The sequence below is a fragment of the Parambassis ranga genome, chromosome 1, assembly GCF_900634625.1.
Source record: "Parambassis ranga chromosome 1, fParRan2.1, whole genome shotgun sequence".
NCBI lineage: Eukaryota > Metazoa > Chordata > Actinopteri > Ambassidae > Parambassis > Parambassis ranga.
The window spans coordinates 19250412-19276455 of record NC_041022.1 but is presented as its reverse complement, the minus strand read 5'-3'; the positions used below and the strand labels follow the sequence as shown (position 1 = coordinate 19276455).

General features: G+C 41.7%; 2 protein-coding genes across 4 annotated transcripts; one reads left to right on the top strand and one right to left on the bottom strand.

The window, feature by feature from the left end:
• Positions 1–242: 242 nt before the first annotated feature.
• sh2d3a (SH2 domain containing 3A) lies at positions 243–11744 on the bottom strand. Its single transcript, XM_028399936.1, has 20 exons — positions 11382–11744; positions 11083–11174; positions 10856–10973; positions 10192–10221; positions 10037–10098; positions 9785–9933; positions 6595–6634; positions 6340–6456; positions 5674–5817; positions 4557–4843; positions 4374–4459; positions 4136–4255; positions 3903–4060; positions 3617–3817; positions 2868–3029; positions 2564–2679; positions 2253–2424; positions 2041–2152; positions 1120–1305; positions 243–967 (listed from the first exon to the last, which is right to left on the bottom strand). The coding sequence occupies exons 2-20, from the start codon at positions 11170–11172 to the stop codon at positions 774–776; spliced, it is 2544 nt and encodes an 847-aa protein (XP_028255737.1). The 5' UTR covers positions 11173–11174; positions 11382–11744; the 3' UTR covers positions 243–773.
• vav1 (vav guanine nucleotide exchange factor 1) lies at positions 9807–25969 on the top strand. 3 transcript variants are annotated; one of them, XM_028399952.1, is made up of 30 exons: positions 9807–9945; positions 12204–13997; positions 14218–14339; positions 14436–14552; positions 16568–16684; positions 18439–18497; positions 18586–18651; positions 19401–19509; positions 19903–19995; positions 20112–20180; positions 20270–20373; positions 20459–20558; positions 21202–21297; positions 21390–21458; positions 21575–21661; positions 21744–21829; positions 21913–22048; positions 22136–22245; positions 22431–22532; positions 22614–22708; positions 22792–22814; positions 23051–23087; positions 23188–23324; positions 23774–23839; positions 23953–23984; positions 24309–24419; positions 24748–24835; positions 25015–25144; positions 25505–25656; positions 25740–25969. In XM_028399952.1, exons 3-30 carry the CDS (start codon positions 14253–14255, stop codon positions 25791–25793), a joined length of 2532 nt encoding a protein of 843 aa, XP_028255753.1. In that variant the 5' UTR covers positions 9807–9945; positions 12204–13997; positions 14218–14252; the 3' UTR covers positions 25794–25969. The 3 variants fall into 3 exon arrangements, with proteins under 3 accessions (XP_028255753.1, XP_028255743.1, XP_028255746.1); XM_028399942.1 differs by having other exon boundaries at positions 19900–19995; XM_028399945.1 differs by having other exon boundaries at positions 9810–9945; positions 12272–13997; positions 19900–19995.
• The last annotated feature ends 75 nt before the right edge of the window (positions 25970–26044 follow it).

The window sequence follows — 26044 nt, the reverse complement described above, 5'->3', positions numbered from 1 at the left end:
GGAAATGAGAGGTTTGAGACTGGTTAAAGGGTCATTGCCAAGAGTGATCAAACTTTGAAAATCTAAATGTGTCTTTAATCATCTCTCTCCCAATCTCTCTGAGCCATATATAAGGTTAACTCATCTCTCTTTACCACTCTGTCCTGCACTAGTAAATGTTTTCTCAACATTTAAGGGGTATTATTGTATGATCCATTTTTAAAGAAAAAGTATTTACGTGTATCATAAAGTGAAAAGAAACATACAGTTGTCTTCTTTGTTTATTTACAGTACATGAAAAGATTGACCATACAAAACATTTATTTATTGCATCAGAAATGCTGAAAGGAAAACATCATTTCCAGTGTGGTCCCAGCTCCAGATTTAAGGCTAAAAGTTGTTTTAATGATGCTGGTCCCTTGAAATCTCAAGTATCAAACAAGTGGTTTGGACTAATAATACACTCAGTATCAGAAATGTACATTTTCTAAAGCAAACAGATTCTAGTTCATCTGTAAACAATTTTTAGAGTTCCTTGAAAAGGCAAATCGATCCAAAGCAGCACTTTTCACAGTCAAAGTCTGCCCACACACAAGTTAAAATCATTGGCATGCCCAATATATACAGTTATTTGTGTCAACAAGTAAAAAAAAATCCACCTCATTGTTTGAGCTTATGGCAGAGGGCTGTTCCTCTGCTGCCACAGTCTGAAGCTCATCATTGTTCTTTCATCAACGCTTTCTTTTGGAGAAGATCTGATTTCACCTTCCACTCGGGGCAACAGGCCCTGGGGCTCAGCTTAAAGGGTCAGGCTGCTGTGGTGTGATCTCTACAGGTTCCAGTTTATCTGAGAGGACACAAAGAATCTTGTCAAATTTCTCATACCGCTCTCTTCTGTCGGCTGCTGCCCCGAGCTGACCCCAGAACAGCCGCAGGGCAAACTCTGTCCGGAAGGCCTCCAGCAGCTCAGGGACTGGCTCCCAGCCTCCTGTTGAAACAGAGAGAGAGATGTATGTTAACAGTTTAGACACCACACATGATGTAACTTCAGTTTCACAATGTGTATATATATACTTTCCTTCTTCCTGCCACAGCCAGTGTTTATAATAGTATCTCCCATACATCAAATTAGGTGCCTACCTGTGAGCAGAGAGTGTGCATGCTGCTGATAATCTTGAGCATGCAAAGTGGTCCTGCGAGCCGATTGGAGAACGTCGTAGAGGACCTGACATCCTTGCTCGCTGTTTTCCACAGGGTCCTCCCCCTCCATCAGCATCAGCAGGGGGACCAGGTGGGGCATGGCTATGGGACCCTGGATTACAGAATCTATAGACAAACATGTAAATGCACAGTTATTGTAGAGTCAGCGCCATATATACAGTATGCAAAAGTGAGTCACGGTGCCATTTATTTATGTTCCTTATGTCTGTATGTGTGTTTTAACCAGTCTGGAAGAACAGGATTTCCCCTTTTTGAGTCCTGTTACATGTATAAATTAGAATTGCTGCCCAGTAATTATGTGTATACCAGTTGGACTGCAGCTTGCTGTAGTTTTGTCATGTTTACTACTTTGACATGTATGATTACTTTCATTCTGTCTTCACTTACAGAGTATGTGATGAGAGCTTCATCGCATGGTGCAAACCTAAAGCTCAACATCAGCAAAACTAATAAGCTTCTTGTGAACGACTGGAGGAACTGGTTGTTCATCATGGAGAGGAAGTAAAAAGGCTGGCTTCCTTTTAGATATTTGTTACATTTTGTCATGATTAGCCAGGGAATACTTGACTTATGGCCAATAATCTGTTTTGCGAACTTTGACCACCAAAGCAAACAAATGTATCCTTCAGTCTGAGTGAACATTTCTTCCCCCCGAGTGTGCGTGGAGCGATGGTGCCGCTATATAAGTATTGGGGTTGAACCTGTGGGCTGTTTTGAAAGCTGTTGTCCAAACTTCTAGGGTGTGGTCTCTTGAAAAGTAACATGTTTTATTCTATCAGAATCAAAATAACTGTAACAGGCCTACAGTAACAGAAGGTCTTAAGATACTCCACCACTCACCGTCTCCCTCATGCAGGGAGTTCATGAAGGGTTTGAGTTTCTTCTCAAACAATACTGCACTCTGTGTGTGGTTCCTCCTCAGAGCTCGCCATGTCATCTCCAGTCGCACAAGCTGCATGTGTGAATGAACAAATATACATTATGTGTGACACAACTTTTTACTTTGCATGTATTTACATGCTGCCAGTGTGGCTTTGTCATAAGTACTCCACCTGAGGCATTTCCAGAGCCTTCATCACTGCTGAGAAAGAATAGAGGTTGTGGGTGTGTTCTTTCAGGGCCTGAGCCAATAAGATTAGTTTGTGTAACACGGTTGCTCTCTGGCTCACAGTTCCTGTGCAGCCCAGGATGTCCACTGCAACTCCCAGAGATATCAGATGATGCCTATTAAACAAAAGGTTAATGGATTAGAGAAGAGTGAACGAGGGACAGTTTAACATGCAACTAATGGCCCATCCATAGAATCCGATCCAATACAACGTCCATCTCTGTCCCAGTATGAAGTGAGTAAAGCTGCACATACCTTTCTAATAAATCCTGCCGTAACTGATGTCCATGTGGCAGAGTCACAAGCTCTAACCCTGTGCCAACTCCCATAATCCTCTTCTGCTCATCAGTCACTCCAACAACGCGTGCTACCTGCAGAACCACAACAATGTTAAATCGAGTGGGTCTTACATCGAGTTCAGCTGTTACTCTGCTGCTGGGTTAGGTTTACTGAAATTGCTTGGTTCTGTATCAAATAAATATAAACAGTCATTAAATTTCAATTTAGCATTTAAAATACTTTTAAATTCAAGTAGGTCAATAACACGTCCTAGTACTACCTGGCAATCTACACTGAGCATGTGCAGAGCGATGGTGTTAGCATCAGTGCGGTTGAAGAGCTCTTTGATTGACAGCAGGACGCTGGGCTCCAGAGGTCTGTTGTTCTCCGGCAACAGCAATGACTCAAAGTGATCCAACTGAAAACATGACCCTGACTTCATCTGCCAAAGAGTCAGAAAAATATGAGTGCACAACTTTCACTGTGCTGTTATGTTACAAGATGCAGCAGAAGACAGTTCACAAATCCGCCAAGGAGCTTCAATAGCTCTGACTCAGGTGTTTATACTGAGGACGTCAGAGTGGGCTCTCAGTGTCTCTCTCCACTGAAGTTTCACCTCCATTCACATGCTAATTCTTAAAAAGATCAGTCAAACAAGTCCAGTTTTGTTACAGCTATTTGAAACAATATGACCTCGACGTGAGAATCTTTAGACACCTACAGCATCTGTGCAGTGCACCTAATCAGTGAATATTCTCATTATAAGAGACAATTATATCTGATGATAATACTAAAAATACACTGTATATACAACAGACTACTTTTAAAACGGTTACACACAATATTAGCCTGACACCTGGTGGCAAGACACTCAGGTAGTCAGTCATTTAACCCAGGTTAGAACGTGAGAATAGATGCAGATTCTATCTAAACAGAATTCAAGTTCATTCTGGATATGACCTTAGAGCCATATTTAAATGAAAAAAATGTATATATACTGAGTTAAAACCAACAGCTTTGTATACAAACATGTGGCCGTTCAAAATGCCAGTCCTCCACTTCCTCTGCCGCCTTCCTTTGGAACTCTTTGTGAAACGACAGCTGTGATGATGCTTCCTTCTTCTGAGCCTCCAAAAATCCAAAGGAAGTCTCTGTGAGGCGAGCCCGGCTCTGCCACTTCTCCTCTGCACGCAATCTGTCCACATGGCCCTTCCGCCGACACTGTGGCACCTGAACAAGACAAAAAGTGGATCAAACTTTACTTTTTCCCCAAAGACAGAGCGGTGACAGAAAGATGAGCAGTGACAACTTTTACCTGGATGACCAGCTCATCGTATAAAGAGGAAGGATCTACGTCTGGGTCTGTGGGTGGGGGGGGCGTAGCGTTGGGGAAAACAGTAGAGACCCTGAGAGGTTTAGGTGGAGCTCTGGGGTGCAGCTGCCCGTCTGAGCCTCTCAGAGTTGCACCACCACCTGCAGACACAGACAGCGGAGGTCAGAGGATAAGTATGTTGTAGGTGAAAGGATGTGATCTTCTTTGCCTGTTACCTGGATTGGGGGGCCGTGTGTTACATGGTCGTGGGCTCAGCAGGGGTTCACTGCCTGTTCGAAACACTGGGGAGATGGGGGCAGGGCCAGTGTCCTCTGACTGAGTGTTCTGTGGAACAGCTGGAGGAAGAAAAGAGAAACGCCATATTGATACATACATGATAAACTGGTCAGGGTTATTACTTAGCCAGCCAGAGCCAGCTCATACAGCACAGGCCACAGCTGTGTGATTCAGTACCAGGTCGTAAATTGCTGTCAGATTGTGCAGACTGAAGTGAAGGCCTCCGACCCACATTCTCCAAGTTAGCAGGCTGACTTCCACTCCTGCCAAACAGACAATAACATTTGGGAGTTGGTTTAACTTCATCAGTTAGCCTACATGCAGTACTATACATGTTCACTGCGTTACACTTGCTCCCACCTTAGCAGTGGGTTGATGACCTGCAGCGTGTCAGCATGTGTGGAGCTGAAGCTGCGTCTTTTGCTGTGCTCGCTGTTTTTTTCTCCACTTCTGCTGCTGCTGCTGCTTTTGGGCTCGGCCTGTCGCTCAGTGATGACACGCACAGGAAGGGTTCGTGTGATTGGGTGAAAGATCACTGCGCCAGAAGCCTGAGAGATGGGCCGACGCCCGCCCACGTAGAATCGGATCAGAGCGGGAACATTGTCAAAGCGATCCTCCTCAAACTGGAACAGCTCCCGAGAGTAGCCCTGTCGCACAGATGGAGGGACACACAATGTATTTAAAGCAATAGTCCGACAATATCTAACCACTACAAGAAAGGTGGCTACTGTCGCTTTGCAGAGGATGATCAGGATACATACACTTAATAGTAGCAGTGAATTGCATTTTCAGTATGATGAAACAGACAGTACGTGTAACAGTGAACAGAAGGATGGATTTATACTTAAGCTTTTTGAAATTTCAGAGGAAGTTTTAAAGGTAGGGTAGGAGATTTCATGCTGAGGCACTTTTTGTTAAATTAGTGTAACTTCTCTTTACAATCCGAGAGCAACCGATTAGTTTGGCAGATTCGCATTAAAGCGAAGAATATGAATCATCTGTGGAAGCTATAAAACGCTAAAAACATCAGCCAATCCTCCGGGTGGAGTATTGGCTGGTTGTCACTCTCTTCCTGCTCTGCGCACACCAGAGAGGTACGTGCATGATGGCCGAAGTCACAGACCGCAGCTCGTCTTCAGGTAATGTGCGTCCATGTGAGTGGAGGTGTGGCTTCAGGGTGAGTTCCCAGAGAAAGGAACGTGTGTTTACTTTAAAAATCTGGCTGACTCTCACTGAGTTTTCAAAATCTCCTACCCTACCTTTAAAAACAATTTTTACTGTATTGAGCTCTCTGATAGTTAATGATAGTGGTTCATTTTTAGTTTGATAACAGATCAATTTAGGGGTTATTATTACAGTATTACTATTAATAATTATTTAGTCTGTAAAATGCTGAACAGTGCCAAACAACATGTTCCAGAGTCCACAGTGATGAGATGAACAAAGACATCAGAGACCAGACCTCCAAGAGACCAACCTTTTTGGGCCGAAGAACCACTCGTATGACTTTAAAGTGCATAGGTCCGTTCTTCCAAAAGCAGCTCAAAACATAGTCACCAGGGGAGGAGCTGGACTCCCGGACCAGGAAGTCCCCATCCCTCTCAAACAGAGACTCTGCAGCCTGGGGACAAGTCAGCATGTTAACTTGGTCAGCTGAACAGTGAGGTGCACATTTGTACACTTATCTAAGGTGGAGTATAGTGCGATCAACTTAATGAACCACCCCTTACTTTTTGAAATGGTTATAGAGATGTGGGCTGTGCGGCTGAAACGTGCTGCATTATACAGAGAAGTGGTCCTGTTAATTAGACTATGTTCATAGATATAAATGGAATTAGCCAAATAATACCACAATACAGCACCATAGACTGCACCCTCCAAAAGGACCATTATAAGGGATTCATAAATCAAATCACATTAGTTTTAGCTAGGGGTCAAAAAAGCAGCTTGCTTAGCATATGGTGGTGTGTGTATGTGTATGGAAATGAAGGGAAAACAGCAACTAATGAAATAAAATTTCAGGAGACTGATTAACACCGAGTTGTCACTGGCTGTCTGGTAACCTCAGGAACAGCAGTCTCCCCAAACAAGCCTGAATCATTTCAAAATATTCTGAGACAGAACAGCATGGATGGATGTTCACCTCTCTGCTTAATGGCCCGTGGTACCACGCGTGGCTCCTCAGGTCCTCAGTGCTAAGCTTCAGCTCCTCCTCCAACTCTTTTTTCAATGAGTCCATCTCCTTCCGGCCACCGAACACCTACAACACGCAGCAGTCCGACTAGTCACTCTGCGAGTTTTTCAGTCACACTTTAAATGTGGAGAACAATGTGTAGAGAACAGAGGCAGCTAGAGAGAGGCAGTGGGAGGCAGAGAGGCCGTTTTCTTAACCTCTTACCTTCAGCTGGCTGAGGTATGCACTGACACTCCTCCTCTTGCTGAAAAACAAGAGCAGAGAGGTGATTTGGAGCTACCCTGCCAAATCCCAGAGAGCCACAGATGATGGTGCCATGTTTTTATTCCTCCTCAACACAATCAGTTCAAGGATGGAAACTCAAGGTCTGGGTCTGTCATTAACACCAGAAAAACTGACAGACTTTTAATAGCCTGCCTTCCTTCCTCCCCAAGCGTCCACCTTCCTGCCTCTGCAAACACAAGGCCCACATAATTGAAGAGGGAGCTTACAACAGGCAGTGGTAGAATGGCAGCAGACAACATTTAGTATTAACAACTACCCAATCTAGAAAATCTATATCTGTGTCTCTCTCTGTGTGAACATTAGTAAACAATGTGGAACAAATCATGTGTTCAGGGATAGCTGGAGGGGTGTACTGAAAGTGATGTGAGAGCTCCTTGTTTACTCTCTTGTGACCATGGACACAACTATTAACTTCAACAAGAGCATTTCCATTCTTCTAATTAAATAAATCCTTCAGGCGTCTGCTTCTCATCACCCTTTTAACTGCGTGTTTAGGTTCAACCTAATGGTTATCAAAGCATGAATAAACTTAAATAATAACATGCTGCCAGAGGAGATTATTTATTTCGTTGACTTTGAACATCATTTCCCAGAACACTGACATGTACATTTAAAGTAGTCACACTACGATGGGACATCCTTAGTGAGGCTAGCCTTCACTGCCAATAATACACCAGTCTGCTTTTATCGGTTCTTTGCTTTGCCTACATTCAGGACCTAGACCTGGTATGATCAGACCTTCTCCTCAGCCGCCACCTTTACCAGAATCCTCCTCTCTGTACATATCTGTGACAGTAAAGCATATTTAAAATAATCGACAGATAGATAAATAAATTATTTCTTAATATGCACCCATTAATATTAGATTTAAATGTCCTGCCACTAAAGTAATTTAGCCCAATAAAGTATAAACAATGACAAAGGGGAAGATTCATAATTGAAATTGAAATAAATCTTTTCTTACACACAGGTAGTCTTCGCTGTTATGTTGTATCTTAACAACAGCAGCAGCACACACTGACAGACACACTCACATCCACATCAGTGATGGTTTAAAGATTTTGTCATGAGGCTCCACATCCTGTTTGAGGGGCGTTGGCTCAGACAAACACCTGTGCGACGTGCCGGAGAGCCGCTGTTGTGAAATGCAACCTGAGCCCAAAAGTTTTAAACTATTTTATTCCGCGTCGCCTCCCGGTCAGTGCTCAGCTGTGTAAGGTGACACTTCAGGGTTATGGGTCGCAATAAGTTTAGATTTGAACCTCCAGCCTTCTTAGAGGAAAAACAGATGACAGCGCCCCCAGATTGTGCAACAGGTAGTTCGCTAGAGCTAGCGAACTACCTGTTTGTTTGCCAGCTCTGGCAAAGCTACAGGTAGGTTTACAGAGTAAACGAAGCCACTGTCGACTGTTTTGGGCTGGAAGCTAATAAACTAACGACTTTTGAACAGCTTCGTAGTCTGAGCGACAAGTTAACAGCCTTGAAAAGTTTGTTTCAGTCAAACACCATCCCACACACATGACTGACACACTGAACACCTTTGTTAAACTCTCCGTTTCTACAAAGTGGCAGCGGCCGTCGGTCCGCCCTACCTGTCGGTCCGATTTACAGCTCAGTCGTCTCGGACATGTTTTAGGGTTTGTGCTCCAAAAAGCTGGAAGATGTAGCCTTAAACCGAGTCCTGTCTTCCTGCTGCGGTCACTCCCAGTCCCAGTCCCCCTCTCCTCTCCTCTCCTCTCCTGTCTGCACAGTTACGGACGAGTTACCACAAGTTCTCCGAGCTGCCCTTCTCCCCGCCCCAGGCCCCGGTGCTGAAACACCGCTATCTGTGCAGCATTCCTCGGATACCGACACATCACCTGGCTGCAGGCAGCTGCACAGCGGTGTGTGCACATATGGAGCCTGTTTACTGTCTGCAGCTGGTCCACATACTGAGAGATAATAATGCTCACCAGGTCTGTGAGCTTCAGATAATTGTCACTGATTTAAAGTTTGTTCTTCACAAGGACATTTTCTGTGATTTTGTAGCAGCGCATTAATACGAACGTGTTGTGCGGTCGGGTGTGCTTATCAGTTATTTCACCTGGGTTTGATTTTCAGCCAATCAGAGCTGAGAACCGGAACTCTCTCCTTCATTGAGACCCACATGCTTAGTAACAACCTGTGAGACTTGAGAGATGTGCCTGTACTTGACAGCCTCCAGGTTCACAGTTACAGTACTTATGCCCTCTTCTTTGTAAATTCCTGTTACAGCTGGTTGGTCTGGTTCAACAGTCTGGGTCCTTTAGGTGTTAAGTGCAGCAAAGACATCCGATATAAGGTTCTTCTAGTGAGGCTTCGTGTACGCTACTTTGGTTGTAATGCATATGAATTCTTCAGTTTTGGCAAAAATGTGCTATGTGAGGTCACACAGATCTTAAATTGAAAAATGTATTTAGTTCATCCTCTTGAAGAAGTGGACAATTTGAAACTATTGCTTCTAGTGTTCATAGGACTGACAGATGAGTTCACACTGATCTGTGCTTGCAAATTGTACTTATCCTTGAGTCCAAGTGGACATTGGTGCCCGCTTTCTTCAAGGCGTTTAGCAATCCCAAGAATGGCAAGGGAGGTGAGGTCACAGTGACTTTTGACCAGCAATCTTATAAATATATCTCGGAGTTATACAGGAGGCCTGTGCCTAGTTTGTAGTAAATGCCTGAAGCCTATAAAAAACTGCTAGAACTAGAATTTATGTCATTTTCTGAAAGAAGTTGCTGCTGACGTTGGCTTCATATCCACAAATAAAATAGTTTTTTCTCTTGCATTAGAAATAGAGTGCAACTATCTTTTTGTAGTTTGCATGAACTGTATATTTGCTGCCAGGATGGATGCCACACTGGGCTGTGTCATTTAATCTTTGATCTAAATATCAAAGTTCAGTGGTGCCTTGTTTATTTTGTTGACTTACTGGCAGCCTTACCTCACAAAGTGACAGGCATGTTATGAGGGTCAGGTTAATTATCAGCCCAACATGAGTACACTACATAGAGAAAGTAGATCTCGTTCACTGTAACATTTGTCCGCTGACACACACACACACACACTGATGGGAGGGGAGTCAGCTTACCTGCGTTTGTCTTGACAGCTGTCTTGACCTATAACGTTGTCTTCATTCAGGGGGCGGAGCTGCGAGCAGGAGGCAGACAGGCGGTGTTTTTTGTCAGTGCGGTGGAGGCGTGGAAGAACACTCTGACGAAACAGATCCTTTGGTTTCTCCTGTAAGAAATGGTAAGGACTCAAATCATGCTGGTTGTAGTGCTGCTGTTTGCATTCATTTATTTAACATTCAATAGTGTGCTGTGTAAACATCTGGCCTTACCAGATCCGTAGATGACCCCAGGGAGTACTTTCTGCTTACCCTGCGCTTAACGACCTGCACACCTGACACCAAAACAATATTGTTAAGGGATGGTTTGACATTCTCAGAAATTATGCACATTTGTTTTCATGCAGGGAAGAGGATATGATCCATACCACTCTCTTGACTGTCCGGTAAACATGATACTGAAAAAAAATCAAGATGCAGCATGTTAATCAGGATAATCTGGAGGTTAGAGAGAAGGTCAGAGGGATGAGCAGACGTAACTGTGACATTTGATTCAGGCCTTTCTCATTAATACATTCAGAATCTTTCATTAAAACATTCATTAAAAAGAAAGAAGCTAATAAAACTTAATGAGCTTTGACATGATAAACCGGCTTGTCACACTCAACAGATACCTGTTACTCTGCCAGTTAAACAGGAGGAGTCACGTACAGAGGAGTCATTTACACAGTTACACTGATTTGTTCTCACACACATTATCTCAGGTCACAGATTATAAAGTTATAACCCTTTACAGTGACCCCAATGAACATGTCTGCCATCACAGAGTGTACTAAAAGCCTTCCAGTGGTAATGAGCCCCACAAAAAGTTAAATTCAAATCTCAGTCAGTGTTTAGATCAACACATTTTTTTAAATTCCAGTTTGTAAAAACATGAGTTGATACATCGTTACTTTGAACATGGAGGTCTGGTCTCAGTTACTGTAGGTTTGCAGCCTTTGGTGAAACATTTTTACTTGTGTAATCAGAATGTATTTTTATGACCTGACTCATTATGTGCATGCGAGCTTGAATGCGGTTAGTGTGTGTCACCAGAGTGTGGGTCCAGTCTCTGTCGATGTCTTAAAAGCTGAGAGAGGATGATCTCTCTGTGTGTTGCATCCTCTATCCCTGCATCCCTCAGCTCTAAGTCCGTCACAGTCATCAATCCCTTCAGAGACACACAAACAGGGAGAGATGAATGAAGCAGGATTAAGGATTGTAAAGCTGTGTTGACATCAACAAGTTCACACAGGTGTATATTGTGAACATTTACATACCTCTAGACCATAATATTCACTCTCTAGTGTTCTGATGTACTGCGGCAGGCCGATCTGTCTCAGCCACCAGGCGATAGAGCGATTATTCATGTCTGAACAGCAAAGGAAGAAGAGATACTGACTACATACCAACACACATGCTAACACACACACACATGCTTCTACATGTTTCTGTGCATAATAGTTCCTGAAAAACCTTTTCAAAAAGTTTCAGGCTGGCATCAGTAAAAGCAAAACAGACCCACAAGCAGAGTCTTGGTATAGTTGGCCTTGCAGCAGCTTCAGTACGTGACACCTACCTGTTTACAGGATCCACTCTGGCACTCTGGTTTTGTTCTGCTTTCTCCTTGTTAAATCTCTATTTCATTCTGTCTCTGTTTCCTTCTTCTTTCTTTGCAGTTGCTGTTTTCTTGGTTGTGTCTGTCATTAAATCATCCTCTCACTTTCCCTTTGTGTGGAAGCCCGCTCCCCCTCAAACCTGCAGGACCTCTGAAAAAGCCAATCAGATTCCATAGTGGGCACACAGTACCCCACAAGACACAGCAAATCACAGCACAGGAATTAGCATGAGTTCTCAGGAGGAGGAGAGCACAGGTAGAGGCATGTCGTGAGAGGTAGAGCTCGGAAAAACAAGAGGGACGTGATTAAAAAGCCAGGCAGATGTAAACATGTCAGGTCAGAGATAAGCATGCGTGCACAGCAGAGTGTCATCCGACCTGTCTGTTTGTCATGATGTGTGGGATACAGTAGCTGCAGAAACACTGGTGCTGTGTGTAAGACTGACACCTTGTGGTGACATAAAAGCTGACACAGACTAGCTTTTATTTTACTGATGCAGGTCTGTTTGCATGACAGCAGATGATTCATAACCTCTGTGGTTTCAGTTTTAGATGTTTGGCTCTAGATGGTGTTGACTCAACCAATATAGAAAATAAACAGCAATGTACATGACATTGTTAATTTTCAATGAACAATTAGCATTATTTTATACTAGTCAGCTAATCATGAAGGTGATAGCATGAGGAGGGAAGCCGCTCTTCTGCCTGGTAGGTTTCTGTTGGGAGGGGATGAGTTTAAAACAGTGTGAGGGAGCTAATGCTTTTTCCTTCTGCTTCTTGAAGAGTCTCGAGAGTATCGGCAGGGGAGCAACAATGATGTTTTTTCTTCTTCTCCTTTGTGGACCGGACAGATTCAGTGCCTGCAGTGTAGGACCAGACCAACAGCTCCTGTGGCAGACCGCTGCCCCTCATTTGCTGCTGCTGATAACTCTAGTGTTGTTATTCAGTTGATAGATGACACACATTCTGTCCTGTGACTCATGTCTCTACTCACACTTCACTTTAACTGTGTGTCAGTCATTTCCATTTGTGACCACACTGGCCGCTGTTTAACAGGTTACACAGCATTGCTCTGTAACTGGTGGTTTTAAAACGTTACCAGTGCAACAACATGAGGGAAACTGTACATTATTATATATATTAGTAGTATATAAATATATATATATATATATATATACCAAATAATAGACAGCATCATGTGTCTGGCAGCATGAAACAAGTAACATTCAGTTGTTCCTGCAATTTTGATACTTGAAGCATGACAAATTGAATTGCATTATGATCTGTTATATATGATCAAGGCCATCAAACTGTGTGCAAATCTTACATTAAAACATGTTCTTAAGTTGGCCCTTTAAAAATCAAAATCTTGTATAAAAACAGCAACATATATATATATAAAAAGCAGTTAGTCGGGTAATAGTGAGAAAGGATTATAATTTCAATGTAACAAATACATACATTTTTTTACAAAAAAAATATAAATAAAAAATGCCAGTGCCAAGATTTTGGGAGAGATTTATTTTTAAATTAGTCAGTAGTTTTGCATGTGCTATCTGCAACATTTCTCAAAACATTTCTCTAACTGTAGTAAGAGTATTATGTTGATGTAATAATACTCAAAGAAAGTAGTAAGAACATAAATGTGAGTAAGAACCTGAATATGACCATCATAAAGGCTGGAATTACTTATATCACTGACACAAAGTAAGGTTTCTATGTGAGGTGGGAGCCATGAAGAGCTTTCATTGCACTGACTCTCAGCTGTGAGGAAAATGTGTCCACATTGTGACGTGTAACATCACTACTGGATGTCTGTCAGGATGTTTGTTTCATGATTGACTGTGCAGCTATGGAGTTTTTCCTTAATTGCAAAATTAAACATGTGTCTGTATGTGTGCATTGGAATCTTGTTGTTACCTCTAAATATTACACAATTATTCATTCTCTGCTGAATTTTGCACAACAATGTAGCACACATGAACATGTATGTAAACAGCTTTACTTACTTATTCATAGTTTATGTTCAGTTTGCCTATTTTGTTAAATGATTCCATTTTCTAATAAACCTTAATCTTTCACGGCATTCAGTGTGGACAGCTACGTAACAATAAACACTTCTGAATCTTTGAATTTTGAATCTTGAATACAAGGTTTGATACATATCTTAATTATTCAGACCTCTTCCCCTGACTATCATTATATGTGTTAGTGAGTTGTTTTAATAATAACACACACAAACACATGCACACTCGCTCCCCTATACATAAACCTACCATTTCACATGCAAGTCACACGCTTTTTATCAGCTTGTAGCAGCAGTAGCAGCTTTGCGTGTATGCATGGCTGTGTGTGTGTGTGTGTGTACAGTATGTGTGTATGTGAGGGTGCGTCAGAGGAAAAAGGAAGTTGCGGGATGAACTTAAAAGCCTTCAACACAGTGCAGCTCTGCAGAACACCCACCACGGAAGAAAGGCAGAGCAAGAGCGCCGAAGTCTGAATATGAGATAATGAAAGGAAGACAGGGAGGTGAACATCGACAAAGAAGACGTAAAACTGCAGGAGACGCCACTGAAGGTAAGAGCTGTTTGTCACACTCAACCTGCATTGATATGCAGTTAAAAAACAAAATGTTCTGATACAGCCTTTTTTTGTACTGAATGTCTGTTTCAGTATTTTACTGTGAGGATGTTTGTAGGGTGAATATTCAGTGTTGGCTATAGGTGTGAGTGATTTTCCTCAGATTTGAGCTCAGGTTGATTGATGGTCACTGCTGTGCCTGTGTTTTCTGTTGAAGATTAAAAAAGTAGCCTATTGACTTGAAAAAGAAAGATGGAGTTGTGGCGGCAGTGTGCGATATGGTTGATCGACTGTAGAGTCCTTCCAGAGAACCATCGGGTTACCTGGGGAGGTGCACAGGTAAATCAGCTGACACTTACACACCTTGCATGAATGAGTACACACCCTGTGTCAGTTCCTCAGTCTAATGGTGTGTGCATGTGTGTGCTGTGACAGGTGTGTGACCTGGCTCAGGCTCTGAGAGATGGTGTGCTGCTCTGCCAGTTGCTTAACAACCTGCTGCCTCAGGCTGTCAACCTGAGAGAGATCAACCTGCGCCCACAGATGTCCCAAGTAAGATACACACACACACATGAATCTTTTCCTACTGTATTTTCATAGGCCATTTCCATAGTGACCAGCATGCCTGAATGAAGCCCAGAGGCCATCTGATAAGAAAATACTCTAATCTATATCTGTCCGCATCCGGGAGCCAGTAGAGAGTGGAAGGGACAGTGATGATCATGATGATGAAGTAGAATAAGAAGAAAAAGAAGCAACTAGAAAGCACTATGAGAGATGAATATAGCAAACAAGCCTTTTGTTTATTATTGAACCATAAAAAGTCTCAGTCAATAGTTATTTAGCTAATAAGGTTTTTCCTTGTTCAGCTTCTTCTGTTGGAATCTGTAAAACCATTTTCATAGCTTTAAAATAATAATAATTATTTTTAAATTATATTAAAAACAATATTAAGTCACTCTTGCTTTTGTTTGACACAAAAAATGAAATGTCTGTACAGTTTGGTAAAGGATCCAGATGTGACATACATAAATAATGTGGCCATTGTGAACTGGCATGAGATAATTTATTAGGCTAGCGTTCCTTCCCTGTTGTCACACATTATGATACGAGTTAAGCTAAGAGTAGCAACTGACGAGTTATTTATGTAAGAACAAGATGAGCTGTATTTTAGGGGACAGTGAGAATTAGAAGAACGCATGAAACAAAGCCACTGGGAGATCTAGAGTATGACGAAGAAAGAGCACGTGAGTGTGGTCTAAACTTCTCCGGGGATGAGTCGTATCACGTCTGATTGAACTGACCGTGTGCCTGAAACACGTGTGTGCGTGTGTGTGTGTGTGTGTGTGTGTGCGTGTGTGTGTGTGTGAAACTCTGGGAAATCCTGTGAGGTCAAGATGGGTTAAGAAACTTCCGCTGATTAATAGAAGAGTCCACTCTGACGTTTACACCCACACACACCTGTTGACAAATTACAAGAGGATCTTCCCCGTTACTCTTACAAAATAGGGGTTTCTACACTGGCTTAACATTGCTGAATACACAATGTAAGTGTGTGATTTGTGGAGAGAGCAGTGAAGTTTGCAGCAGTATCAGTCAGAACTGAACATTTCCCTTTTTCTCAAATTAGAGTTCCTCATTTCGTGCTGCTGAACAGACTAACAGGCTGTGAGAGAGAGAGAGACAGAAAATGCAATGCTGCAATGAATACAATTACCTAAAATAAACCTAAACATGGAAGCGTTATTCCAGCGGTGCATGAGCCGACTAAAAACACATTTAAATTTCACTTTAAATGACCTGAATCAGCACCTTTTCTGCTGTACAGAATTAAGAGAATTTAAATACCAACAAAAGTGCCCCTCAGTATTACAACTGTAAAGTCCTGACCAATATTGGGTTAGTGTTGTGTTCATAGTTGGCCTGATATATTTCCATGTGTTCCAGAAACACTAAAATACACGATTAATGTGTTTCAATAAGGTCATTTTGGACTTCCTGTATTGTTTGGTAACACTGTAAGTATATATAATAATACCAGGAAATTTTGCTGAATTGAACAGAGAGGGAGAAGCAGATAGAGAAACAAAGAGCTGCTGGCTCAGGAAGTTATGTAAAGCAGCGTTTGTCTGACCACCATGTCGCTGCGCTGTGCGGGGCTTCTTTTTTTTAGTCACATTTTACTTCACTTTACTTTCACGCTCAGTCATCCAGTTCCTTCTTTTAGCATTATCTTTAGGATATTGAACAATATTTACAACTTATTGTGTTTAACTGTAATCGTGTGCTGCCCGTCGCTGCCTTTTTGTGTTCAGTGTGTCTGTCTTACATATTTATTAAGTCACTCTAATGGTCATAATTTAAAACAATTATTGTATTAATATCCATGCACATTGCAGCAGTGGACTGAATAAGTGCAGGTCAGGGTCAAAAGTGAAGAGAAAGATGGTGTTATAGGGAGCACAGCCCTCCGAGGCAAATTTATATTGATGGGTATCATTTAATTTATCTAACTACAAAGTTACGCAGCAAAGTAAAGTAACGTTTGAACTGTTTGTTTTTGTTAGTTCCTGTGCTTGAAGAATATCCGGACATTCCTGGGAGCCTGTCAGGAGAAGTTTCATCTGAAAAAGAGTGAACTGTTTGAAGCCTTTGACCTGTTTGACGTTAGAGACTTTGCAAAGGTAACTTCATCAACACTGCAGTAAATTAAAGATATCTAAATAACACAGAGAATCTGGTATGAGCACCATTTAAAACAGCTGATAATAGTTTTTTAAAGTGCACATTTCCATGGATTTCCAGCATCACAGCCCAGCTGGGCTATGATGTTTCTGATGGTTACCTAGTTCTGTTCTATCTATAATATGTCATACTAGTTTAATACAATGCATGTATGACCTGCAGAAACCATACATCATGCACTCACCCCACCTCACTGCAGCTTGCAGACACCCACAGCGCTTACAGGAAGTAACTTGGTGAATGTTTAATTTGAAGAGTGTGAGATGCCTCAGTTCAGTACTTCGCTGCTATCTTTCACTTTCTGTGCAATGCTGCGAATTTGTGACAACAAGAGGAGAATTGAACCAAACTTGTCTTTGACTTTGAGTAAGAGGAAACAGTACGTTTAAGAACACAATGAGTCATGCACGCATGTGTGCATGTGGATCCCTAACAGTGGGGTCCTTTTACAGCATACATCTACTTTTTTATTTGGTTGACCGTGTGTTACTGTTACTGAGCTTCTCGTTTCACTTTGCTGCTTCCAGTCAGTCACCCAGAACAGTATATACAGCCACACAGGCGGGGTGTTGTACAAAATAACTTTATTTTTAGTGTATTTAGATTCACTTGAGTAGAATGCATTAACTTCTGCGTTTACATTATTAAAGTAGGAAAGTGAATAATTGCAAAAAAAAAAATCCTGCTGTTGTAGCTGTTTATGCTGAGAAGATTTTTAACAGCTTAAAGAAGAAAAAGCTGTTCAGCTATAGTCCAGTGATATTTGTCTGTTGGCTTTTAGATTATTGTGTGCAAGGTCTGTGGGAATCTTGTGACTTTAAAGCATCGCACACATGTTACTTTTATTGGGACCACAACCAAATGTATCATTGACCTGTACTATAACCACAGACCAAACCCCATCCAGGACATGCAAACTGTGAGCTGGTCTTATTTCACTGAGGGAAACCTAGACTTACTTTGCTTTTTAGTGTAACGAATTGGCTTCACACTCCAAGGTTTTAATCCTATAGCTGATTAGCATGCTAACTTCGGGTGATATCTCTGCAACACATGCTGATAATAGTTTTAGCTAATACTTGACCTAGTCCTGTATATTAGTGGAGAAACAGCTTGTCTTTTTCATTCATATTTAACACACACAGACATGAAAATGGGTTTGATTTTTTTAATCTAAGTCTTGCCAGAAATCAAATGTTTAAGGTTTTCTTGAAGACTTCAGCATTGACGATGACAGTGGAATGTAATTTAGTCCATTCAGATGTTTCACAAACAGACTTTCACTTCTACAGCTCCTCTTTTTCTGTCATGAATGAAAGCAGAAATCAGACATGAACGCTGAGCAGCACTGACAGAGAAATACACTCTTTATTTGGACATGTACATCTATAAGTGTCATAAAATGTCAAAAAGAGAGGAGACAATGCTGAGTTACTGCCATTAGTTATAGTAAATATATATATTTTATGTGGGCTGATACATGTCAGCTTAATCAGAGAGAACAATCAGTTCATGCAGATCATTTTTTCACAGTTCCTAGTGTGTTTGCTCACATTTCTCATGACACTGGTTGTTGTCAGAGATCACTCATCATGTCACCTCTGTCTAACAGAATAAGATGAAAACAGGTCATTCAGTGTTTTTCTACCATGTGTACACGCTTCACTGCTGTGTGTGTCTGTCTGTGTAACAGGTCATAGACACGTTGTCCATCTTGTCTCATTCATCCATCGCTGTACAGAGGGGACTTCAGTAAGTAGACCTCTGCTCAACATTTAGTGTAACTGTTTACCCTCATTTTATCACCCTTACCTTCACACACACACTCTCACTCCTTCAGGCCGTTTCCTTTGGAAGGATGCGCTCCTGATGATGAGATCTACAGCGGCTTGTCAGACCAGATAGAGTAAGCCTTTTTCTCAGTAATGTGGAAGTTATAATCTAGAGGGGAGGGAAATCTAGTTTCCTGATTTTTTTTTCTTGTGAGAAAAATTATAAAATAGTTCCCTTTAGTCTGCTCTTGCACATACTTGACCTGCAGTCTCTAATATTATTGTGTATTTTTAGCAATGACATTTTAGTTTTATTATGTACGTGAACAAAATAAGAATGAGGAGACTTTACATTTCAAACAGTTATCTCTCCTCAGAGAAAGGCTTTAATAATGGATGCACACGCAATTGGACAAAAGGTAGACCCATACCTTTACTGCTTTAGTTTATTGGCAAAGATAGCTGTTGTTTTTCCTCATTTTTGAATGTGTCTGTAAAATATCATGTGATCTGTCTACAGCAGGTGTAGAGGGCAAACCAGGGTTAAACAAGCTACAGTGTGGTCTTGAGACCACATCCCAAAAATGATTCTCCCTCTCAGAAATCGAGTTCACTTGTGCAAACATTAATCTTTTAAAATAACTTTAAAAGCTGGAAGAGCAGAAACACCCCATGCTTGAATCTTTTGCTTAATGTAAGACTAAAACGACATTTTGATTGTAAGATAACTGCTTTTATTTTTATACAATATTGTAATTGTTCAGCTGAATCAGAAATAATAAACATTTTTTAATGCCTACGATAGCGCTCCATATTCTCTCCATATTAGTGAGATATAAAGATTGTGACGATACGTGTTTTATCTGTGTGTCATGTATGTCAGTGACACAGTGGACGAGGATGACGAATTATACGACTGTGTGGAGGATGGGGAGAATGAAGGAGATGAGATCTATGAAGACTTGATGAAGACAGAGGAACAGCCTGAAACTGTGAGTGATTTACATGGAACACTGTACCGCAAACAAAAAAGGAAGCCCATCATTACAACCACAATGACTGCTGCTTCTGCTGAGCATGTTATTTTAAACAGTCCCTGCTCTTCATTGAAATGAAAGTTATGATTGATTAGATTTAATTAAATTGACTCATTGATATTTTTATCCTACTCAAATCATTTTGCTTCACTTGGACGGCTGCTGTAACACTGTGTCCTGTTTTATTTGTGAGATGAATGCAAAAACTGTGTCATCGCTTTTTAGATGCACCAGAACAAAAAGTGCTACAAATAGTTAGTGTCCTTAATAGCCAACATAAATAATAAATGAAAAGCCCGGCAGGGGACTGTGTGGACTCGTTTGACATTCTGTGTGTCTGTGCAGCAGCAGAAAACTGGTGTGGACAAGCGAGAGTGCTGCCTGCAGGAGATCAGACAGACTGAAGAGAAATACACCGATACACTGGATTCTATATTACAGGTGTGAACACAACGACTCTCGATGCACGCAGTTACACATGGTTATTACTCATAAGCAGATACACACGAACAAGCAGACAGTGATGAGCTCACATCTTTATTTCTTCTTTAATGCAGCACTTTATGAAGCCTCTTCAGAAGTTTGTGCAGCCTCAAGACATCGAAAGTATCTTCATCAACACAGAGGTACAAAAGAAGCCGCACACATGTTGCGGACACAGGTTCCTGTTCACTTGTTCACATGTTTCTGTGTGTGTGTGTGTGTGTGTTTGTAGGAATTGGTTGAGACCCATCATAATTTGTTGGAAGAAGTTCGGAACTCCATCCTATGTCACGGAGCCAAGAATCTCCACCAGGTGTTTATGAGCTACAAGGAGAAGTAGGAAACTCACATTAACACTTCTTTCAGATCACATTGAAACTACAAGCACGAGTTAAGTAATATTTACTGTATCGTTCCTCAGATTGTTACTGTATGGCCGTTACTGTAGTCAGGTGGAAGCAGCAACAAAACATCTGGACAAGCTTTCAAATATGAGGGAGGATATCAGGATGAAACTGGAGGTGAGGATGATACACACACAGAGAAATATGAGCTTTTATTGGCCTCATTTGATAGTACATACTCATGCTCCCTGTCTTTTGCACTATGAAATTTGATACAGACATTAATGCTCTGTAAAGATGGATTTTGGTGATTATACTTTGGATACTAAATAAAGATGCTTAATCCAGAGATTAGCTAAGCTTGTCCTTTATCTCTGACTTTAACCTCAAGGAAGGCATGTGTTTAGAATAGAATTTACTTTATTATTATTATTATTATTAAAATTATTTCCCCTCAGGGAAATTCGGGGGACCTTTTTTAAGGGATTAATAAAGTATATTTTGTTTGTGTGTGTCTCATCAAAAACATCCCTGATAACTAATTTTATGAATGTGTATAATAATATTTAAGGTATATATTAGTGCTTCTTAATGTGCCCAACATCAGACCAGCAACTTCCTTGTTCTAACTTGATAATATAGAATAGGTAAATATATTACATATTGTCTTCAGTTTGAGGTTCTGAGTGTTTTGAGGTTTCTTTTTTTCTATATGTGATTTTTTTTTTAATGCATTTTGGCCACAGGAACTGGCAGGACGTCTGCCTTACTCCTAACACATCTGAGGTTTACTGCAGATGTTTATTTCCTTCTCCCTCAGGAGTGTTCGAAGAGAGCCAACAGCGGCCGTTTTTCACTCAGAGATCTACTCATGGTCCCTATGCAGAGAGTCCTCAAATATCACCTCCTGTTACAGGTGTGCAGGTTACCTTGAGTTACATTATTGTATTTTTATGTTCTGGTCACTTTCACTCAGCAGCTGAGATGTGATCTTGCTTGTGTGTGCAGGAACTGGTAAAACACACCACTGACCCAACAGATAAGGAAAACCTCCGAACAGCTCTTGATGCTATGAGAGTAAGTGTGTGGGTGTGTGCGCACATATGCGTGTGCTTTGTTAATCTGGGTCGCAGATTCATAATAGATGTTTAAACCTTTGGTGTGTGTTTATCTGTGTGTGTGTGTGCGCCCAGGACCTGGCACAGTGTGTGAATGAGGTGAAGAGAGACAATGAGATCATCAGACAAATCACAGCCTTCCAGCTGTCCATAGAAAACATGGTGAGGTCACAGTTTTTACTTTCCATCTTTGGCTGTTTCTTTTTCTCTCTGGTCATCTTGGCTCTTCTTCTCTGCACTTCAGACTCAGTCTCTAGCTCTCTATGGTCGCCCCAAGATTGACGGGGAGCTGAAGATCTGCAGCTCAGAGAAAAGGTCCAAACAGGACAGGTGTGTGTTGTTTTGTGTGTCTCCATGTGTATCAATTGCGTGTTGCATTCTGCCTTTTGACCATGTGTTTGGCTGTTTGTCAGGTATGCCTTTCTCTTCGATAAGGCTGTGTTTATTTGTAAGAAGAAGAGTGGAGAAACATTTGAGCTAAAGGAGATCATTGAACTACAGCACTACCAGATACGAGATGAATCCATAGGAGAGAAGGACAACAAAAAGGTCTTACAGTCTGTCTGTGAGCACCGGTTAGCACAGCAGATCACCTGTGAGGCATCTGTGCAACTAACAGTGTGTTTTTCTGAACAGTGGTCCTACTTCTTCCTCATGCTGGACTGCTACGGGAGGTGCGGGTACGACTTATTCTTCAAAACCAGAGAACTGAAGAAGAAATGGCTTGAACAGTTTGAGATGGCTCTGTGAGTTACACTGAAATACAAAATCACAAAGAGCTTTAAATTAAAGATTTGAACATTTTGACCATATTTGCTTCTGTAACATATGACATCAACATTTAAGTTAGATTGTTGGGACGGTTTTGTGTAACCATGGAGGACAGACATCCCATAATTTGTTGACTTTGTCATCCGGCTGCACTGTGCAGGTCAAATATGTGTCCTGAGAACTCCACAGCAAATAACCATGATTTCCAGATGCACTGCTTTGAGGACACCACTTCCTGCAAGGCTTGCTCAATGTTGTTAAGGTACTTTGTGTCATGTGATCTTTCTCCCAGCTCAGAGGTGAACTCTCTGATCAAACCTCTCTCTCCATCTCTTGTCTGCAGAGGGATATTTTTTCAGGGCTATCGCTGCACTCGCTGTAAAATGGCAGCACACAAAGAGTGTTTAGGCAGAGTCCCAGGCTGTGGACGAAACTCAGGTCTGTATATATCTACATATATGTCCATGTGTATGCGGAGCAATAATCACTTCCTTTACTGACTGTTTGTGTTCAATTTACAGAAACATATGTCACTACGAAGAAGGTGAGGCTTCTTTCATTGTCGTTATATTACACAGGCAGGAATAGTGTATGAGGCATAGTGACTGATAAGATTGTGGTCCCAGAGAAAAGACCTCCTTTGGTGATAAGACCTTTAGACCAAGGAAGGATGACTGCAGGAAGGCGAGCCTGTCCATTCAGCCGGTGCTGACCTGCAGCTTTTTTGTCCACAAATATATCAGTCGTCAATAGATGACATTTGCTCTTTTGTTCCTCCAGAATAAAACACAGAGGTCGTCCGGACATTCCAGCATTGGTAATAGATTGAGATTCATTCTCCCAAACAAGCTGTTAAATAACACTTTGTGACCGTCTCCTAAACATGACTCCTTTGTTGATTCCCTCGGTTCTCTCAGGATATCCAAAGATGGAGGTGTCTCAGGAGTATTATGGCTTACCACCGCCCCCTGTAGGCTTTGGCCAACCACTTCATCTCTCCAAAGGTGACATCATTGAGCTGACCCGGGCCGATCCTGACCTGCCCTGGTGGGAGGTAAGGCCAAAAACAAGCAGAGCAGAAAGAAAGCTCAGGGTTGGGGGGGTCATACGTTTGCTGTTGATTTTTCAAGCCTCGTTTCCTGTGGTTACTGTGTAGGTGTGAAATGCTTTGTCTTTTTCAGTCTCTTTTGTCATTTTCCTCTCTGCACCTTCCACTTCCTCCCTCATGCCAAACCTGCACTGCTGTCTGTCTGCAGTCCTGATTCATCTGAACAGTTTTGATTTGAAATTAAATTGCTCAATTCCACTTAGCTGCTTCATCTGTTAGTGATTATGCCACCCAACTTTAGGTACAAGATTATGATGCTTCCACATGGGGCAGTTTTTAGCAAATCCTTATTTCACATTTTTTGACATTTATATGCATGAATTACCACAGATGTTTGTTGTTTTTTATGTCTATCATAACATTTTGGTGCTCCTGTCATTTTGTGTGTTACTTAGGGGAGAAATCTAACTGCTGGCCAAATGGGCTGGTTTCCCTGCCAAAAAGTGCAGCCCTACGTCTCTGTGAGTAGCACCACCACCCACAGTTTGCTTAGCTTTCAGCAGCTGTGTGACTGACCACAGATTTTCACAGAATATTAAATTTAACCTCTGTATGATTTCTACCCTTTTCTTAGAAGCAAACCCAGGACTTGTCTGGCTTCAGCTGGTGAGTATTAACAGGAACTTGTTGAATCATTTCACACAGCTAACATGTGGTCTGATTTCTTCTTGTAATGCACAACTCTGCAAACACTGACAGGGTAACACTGGAGTGCTGACACAGAAACTGCACTAGTTAATAGCCACAAAAACAGAACCGGATACTGACAACTACTCATGTTGTGAAAGCAACATGCAGTAAATCTGATTTGGCGCCACCTTTTGGTAGCTTGTAGCATTATAAATCCAATTGTCACCATGAAACCTGTTTACATTCTGCACATCTTCCACTCGAAGCAAAGAAAAATACGATTTTTGGTTCTGGTTCTAGGTTTGCAGGAAACATGGACCGCATGGCAGCCAAAAATCTCCTGATGCCCAGATCTGATGGAACGTTTCTCGTGCGGCAGAAGGACGGAGGAGAGTTTGCTATCAGCATCAAGTGAGAAAACATCAGACTACCAGTTAAAGCACTGGTTGATTTTGAAGCTAACTTCATCTTGCTTGGAGAAGCATTTTAAAAGTTTTTCCCAGCATGCCTGAGGCATTTTGTTCTGTTTTAAATGATGATCAGAACTTGAGCTGTATTAGTATCACTTCCTATAGAAAATAGTCTTTAGTAATAAAGGACTGTTGCAAATTCTGTCTAATAATCCTCGACATAAACCATCCAGTAATCTTTGCAGAAGTGAAAAAGTAATTATTTCTCCTTTTTGCCGAACACTGAGCTAACTGTTTAATATTGATGGTCTTTCTTCTCTTTCTCTCAGGTTCAACATGGACATCAGACACATTAAGATCACCTCTGTAGAAGGCCTGTACCGCATCAATGAAAAAAAAGCATTCAGGGGTCTAGTGGTAAGTTTCACCTTCACAACAAAAGGTGACAGCAAAAGTCAGGGATTAGTGACATGATTTTCACTTCTGTCTACTTCATTACTACTACTTCATTCATCCAAAGCTGGGAAATTTCACAAAAATGCTCTCATCACAAGTTTCTCACTGTCTCTTTCTCGTCCTGCTGCCGTCCTGTGTAGGAGATGATTCAGTTTTATCAGCAGAACTCCTTGAAGGAGTACTTTAAGGACGTGGACACCACGCTGCATACGCCTTACAAGCAACCAGAGCAGAGCGACTCGTCCTACAACACACCGAACTCCACACCAGGTACAGAGGATCTCCATCACTTCTGCCACTGATTTATAATGATGATGATGTTAAAGGATTAGTTCAGCATTTTTTTGGAAAAATACACATTTATTTTTCAAAGGGAGTTAAGTGGGGGTCATGCCTTTATGCTACAGCCAGCAGAGGGTTACTTAGCTTTGCATAAAGGGAAATGTGTCGAAGCGGACAGCTTGGTCTGGTCCAATGTTTGACCAACATTGTCATTCCCAGTCTACGGTGTATGCTAAACATTAACACAGATAGACAATCACAGATGACAATCTCCTTGACATACTCTTTGGAATAAGAAACTTATTCCTTTAAGCTCTTCTGTGCTGCAATGCGGGCTCTGTCTCACAGGGGGCAGTGTGAAGAGCTTTGGTGTAGCGAGAGCCCGCTATGACTACTCAGCCAAGGACCGCTCAGAGCTCTCACTGCGGGAAGGAGACACCATCAAGATCCTCTCCAAGAAGGGCCACAGTGGCTGGTGGAAAGGAGAGGTGTATGGCCGGGTGAGAATATATAAACATTTGCACATTTATTTAAAACTAATCTGAAGCCTTGTGACTTACCTGCACTGCTCCTGTGTTTCCAGGTGGGGCTGTTTCCATCAAACTATGTCGAGGAGGATTATTCTGACTACTGCTGATTAACCTGCAGAGGAGATGCATAGACTTGTATGTGTATGAGTCTGTGTGCTATTGCATTAACCCATATGCAAGAGTGTGTTTGTGTGTGTATGTGAGGGACGTTGGTTTCTGTGATCTAAATGTGTGAAATGATGTAATAAAACTTGTGTGCACCTGTGTGCACGGTCTGGATTAATCCCTTACTAAAGAAATCCCTTTTTAACATTTTCCACATGCATGAACTCTTTCCATCTGTAGGTTTCCACCATCT

Excerpts from the sequence above, each read along its gene's own strand:
- sh2d3a (XM_028399936.1), bottom strand. The coding sequence starts at position 11,172 with ATGAATAATCGCTCTATCGCCTGGTGGCTGAGACAGATCGGCCTGCCG. Across the intron at positions 10,099-10,191 it reads ACCGGACAGTCAAGAGAGTG|GTGTGCAGGTCGTTAAGCGC; the intron begins GTATGGATCATA and ends TTTTGGTGTCAG. Across the intron at positions 4,256-4,373 it reads TGACAGCAATTTACGACCTG|CTGTTCCACAGAACACTCAG; the intron begins GTACTGAATCAC and ends TTCTTCCTCCAG.
- vav1 (XM_028399942.1), top strand. The coding sequence starts at position 14,253 with ATGGAGTTGTGGCGGCAGTGTGCGATATGGTTGATCGACTGTAGAGTC. Across the intron at positions 23,985-24,308 it reads GACTTGTCTGGCTTCAGCTG|GTTTGCAGGAAACATGGACC; the intron begins GTGAGTATTAAC and ends TTCTGGTTCTAG. Across the intron at positions 25,145-25,504 it reads CACACCGAACTCCACACCAG|GGGGCAGTGTGAAGAGCTTT; the intron begins GTACAGAGGATC and ends TCTGTCTCACAG.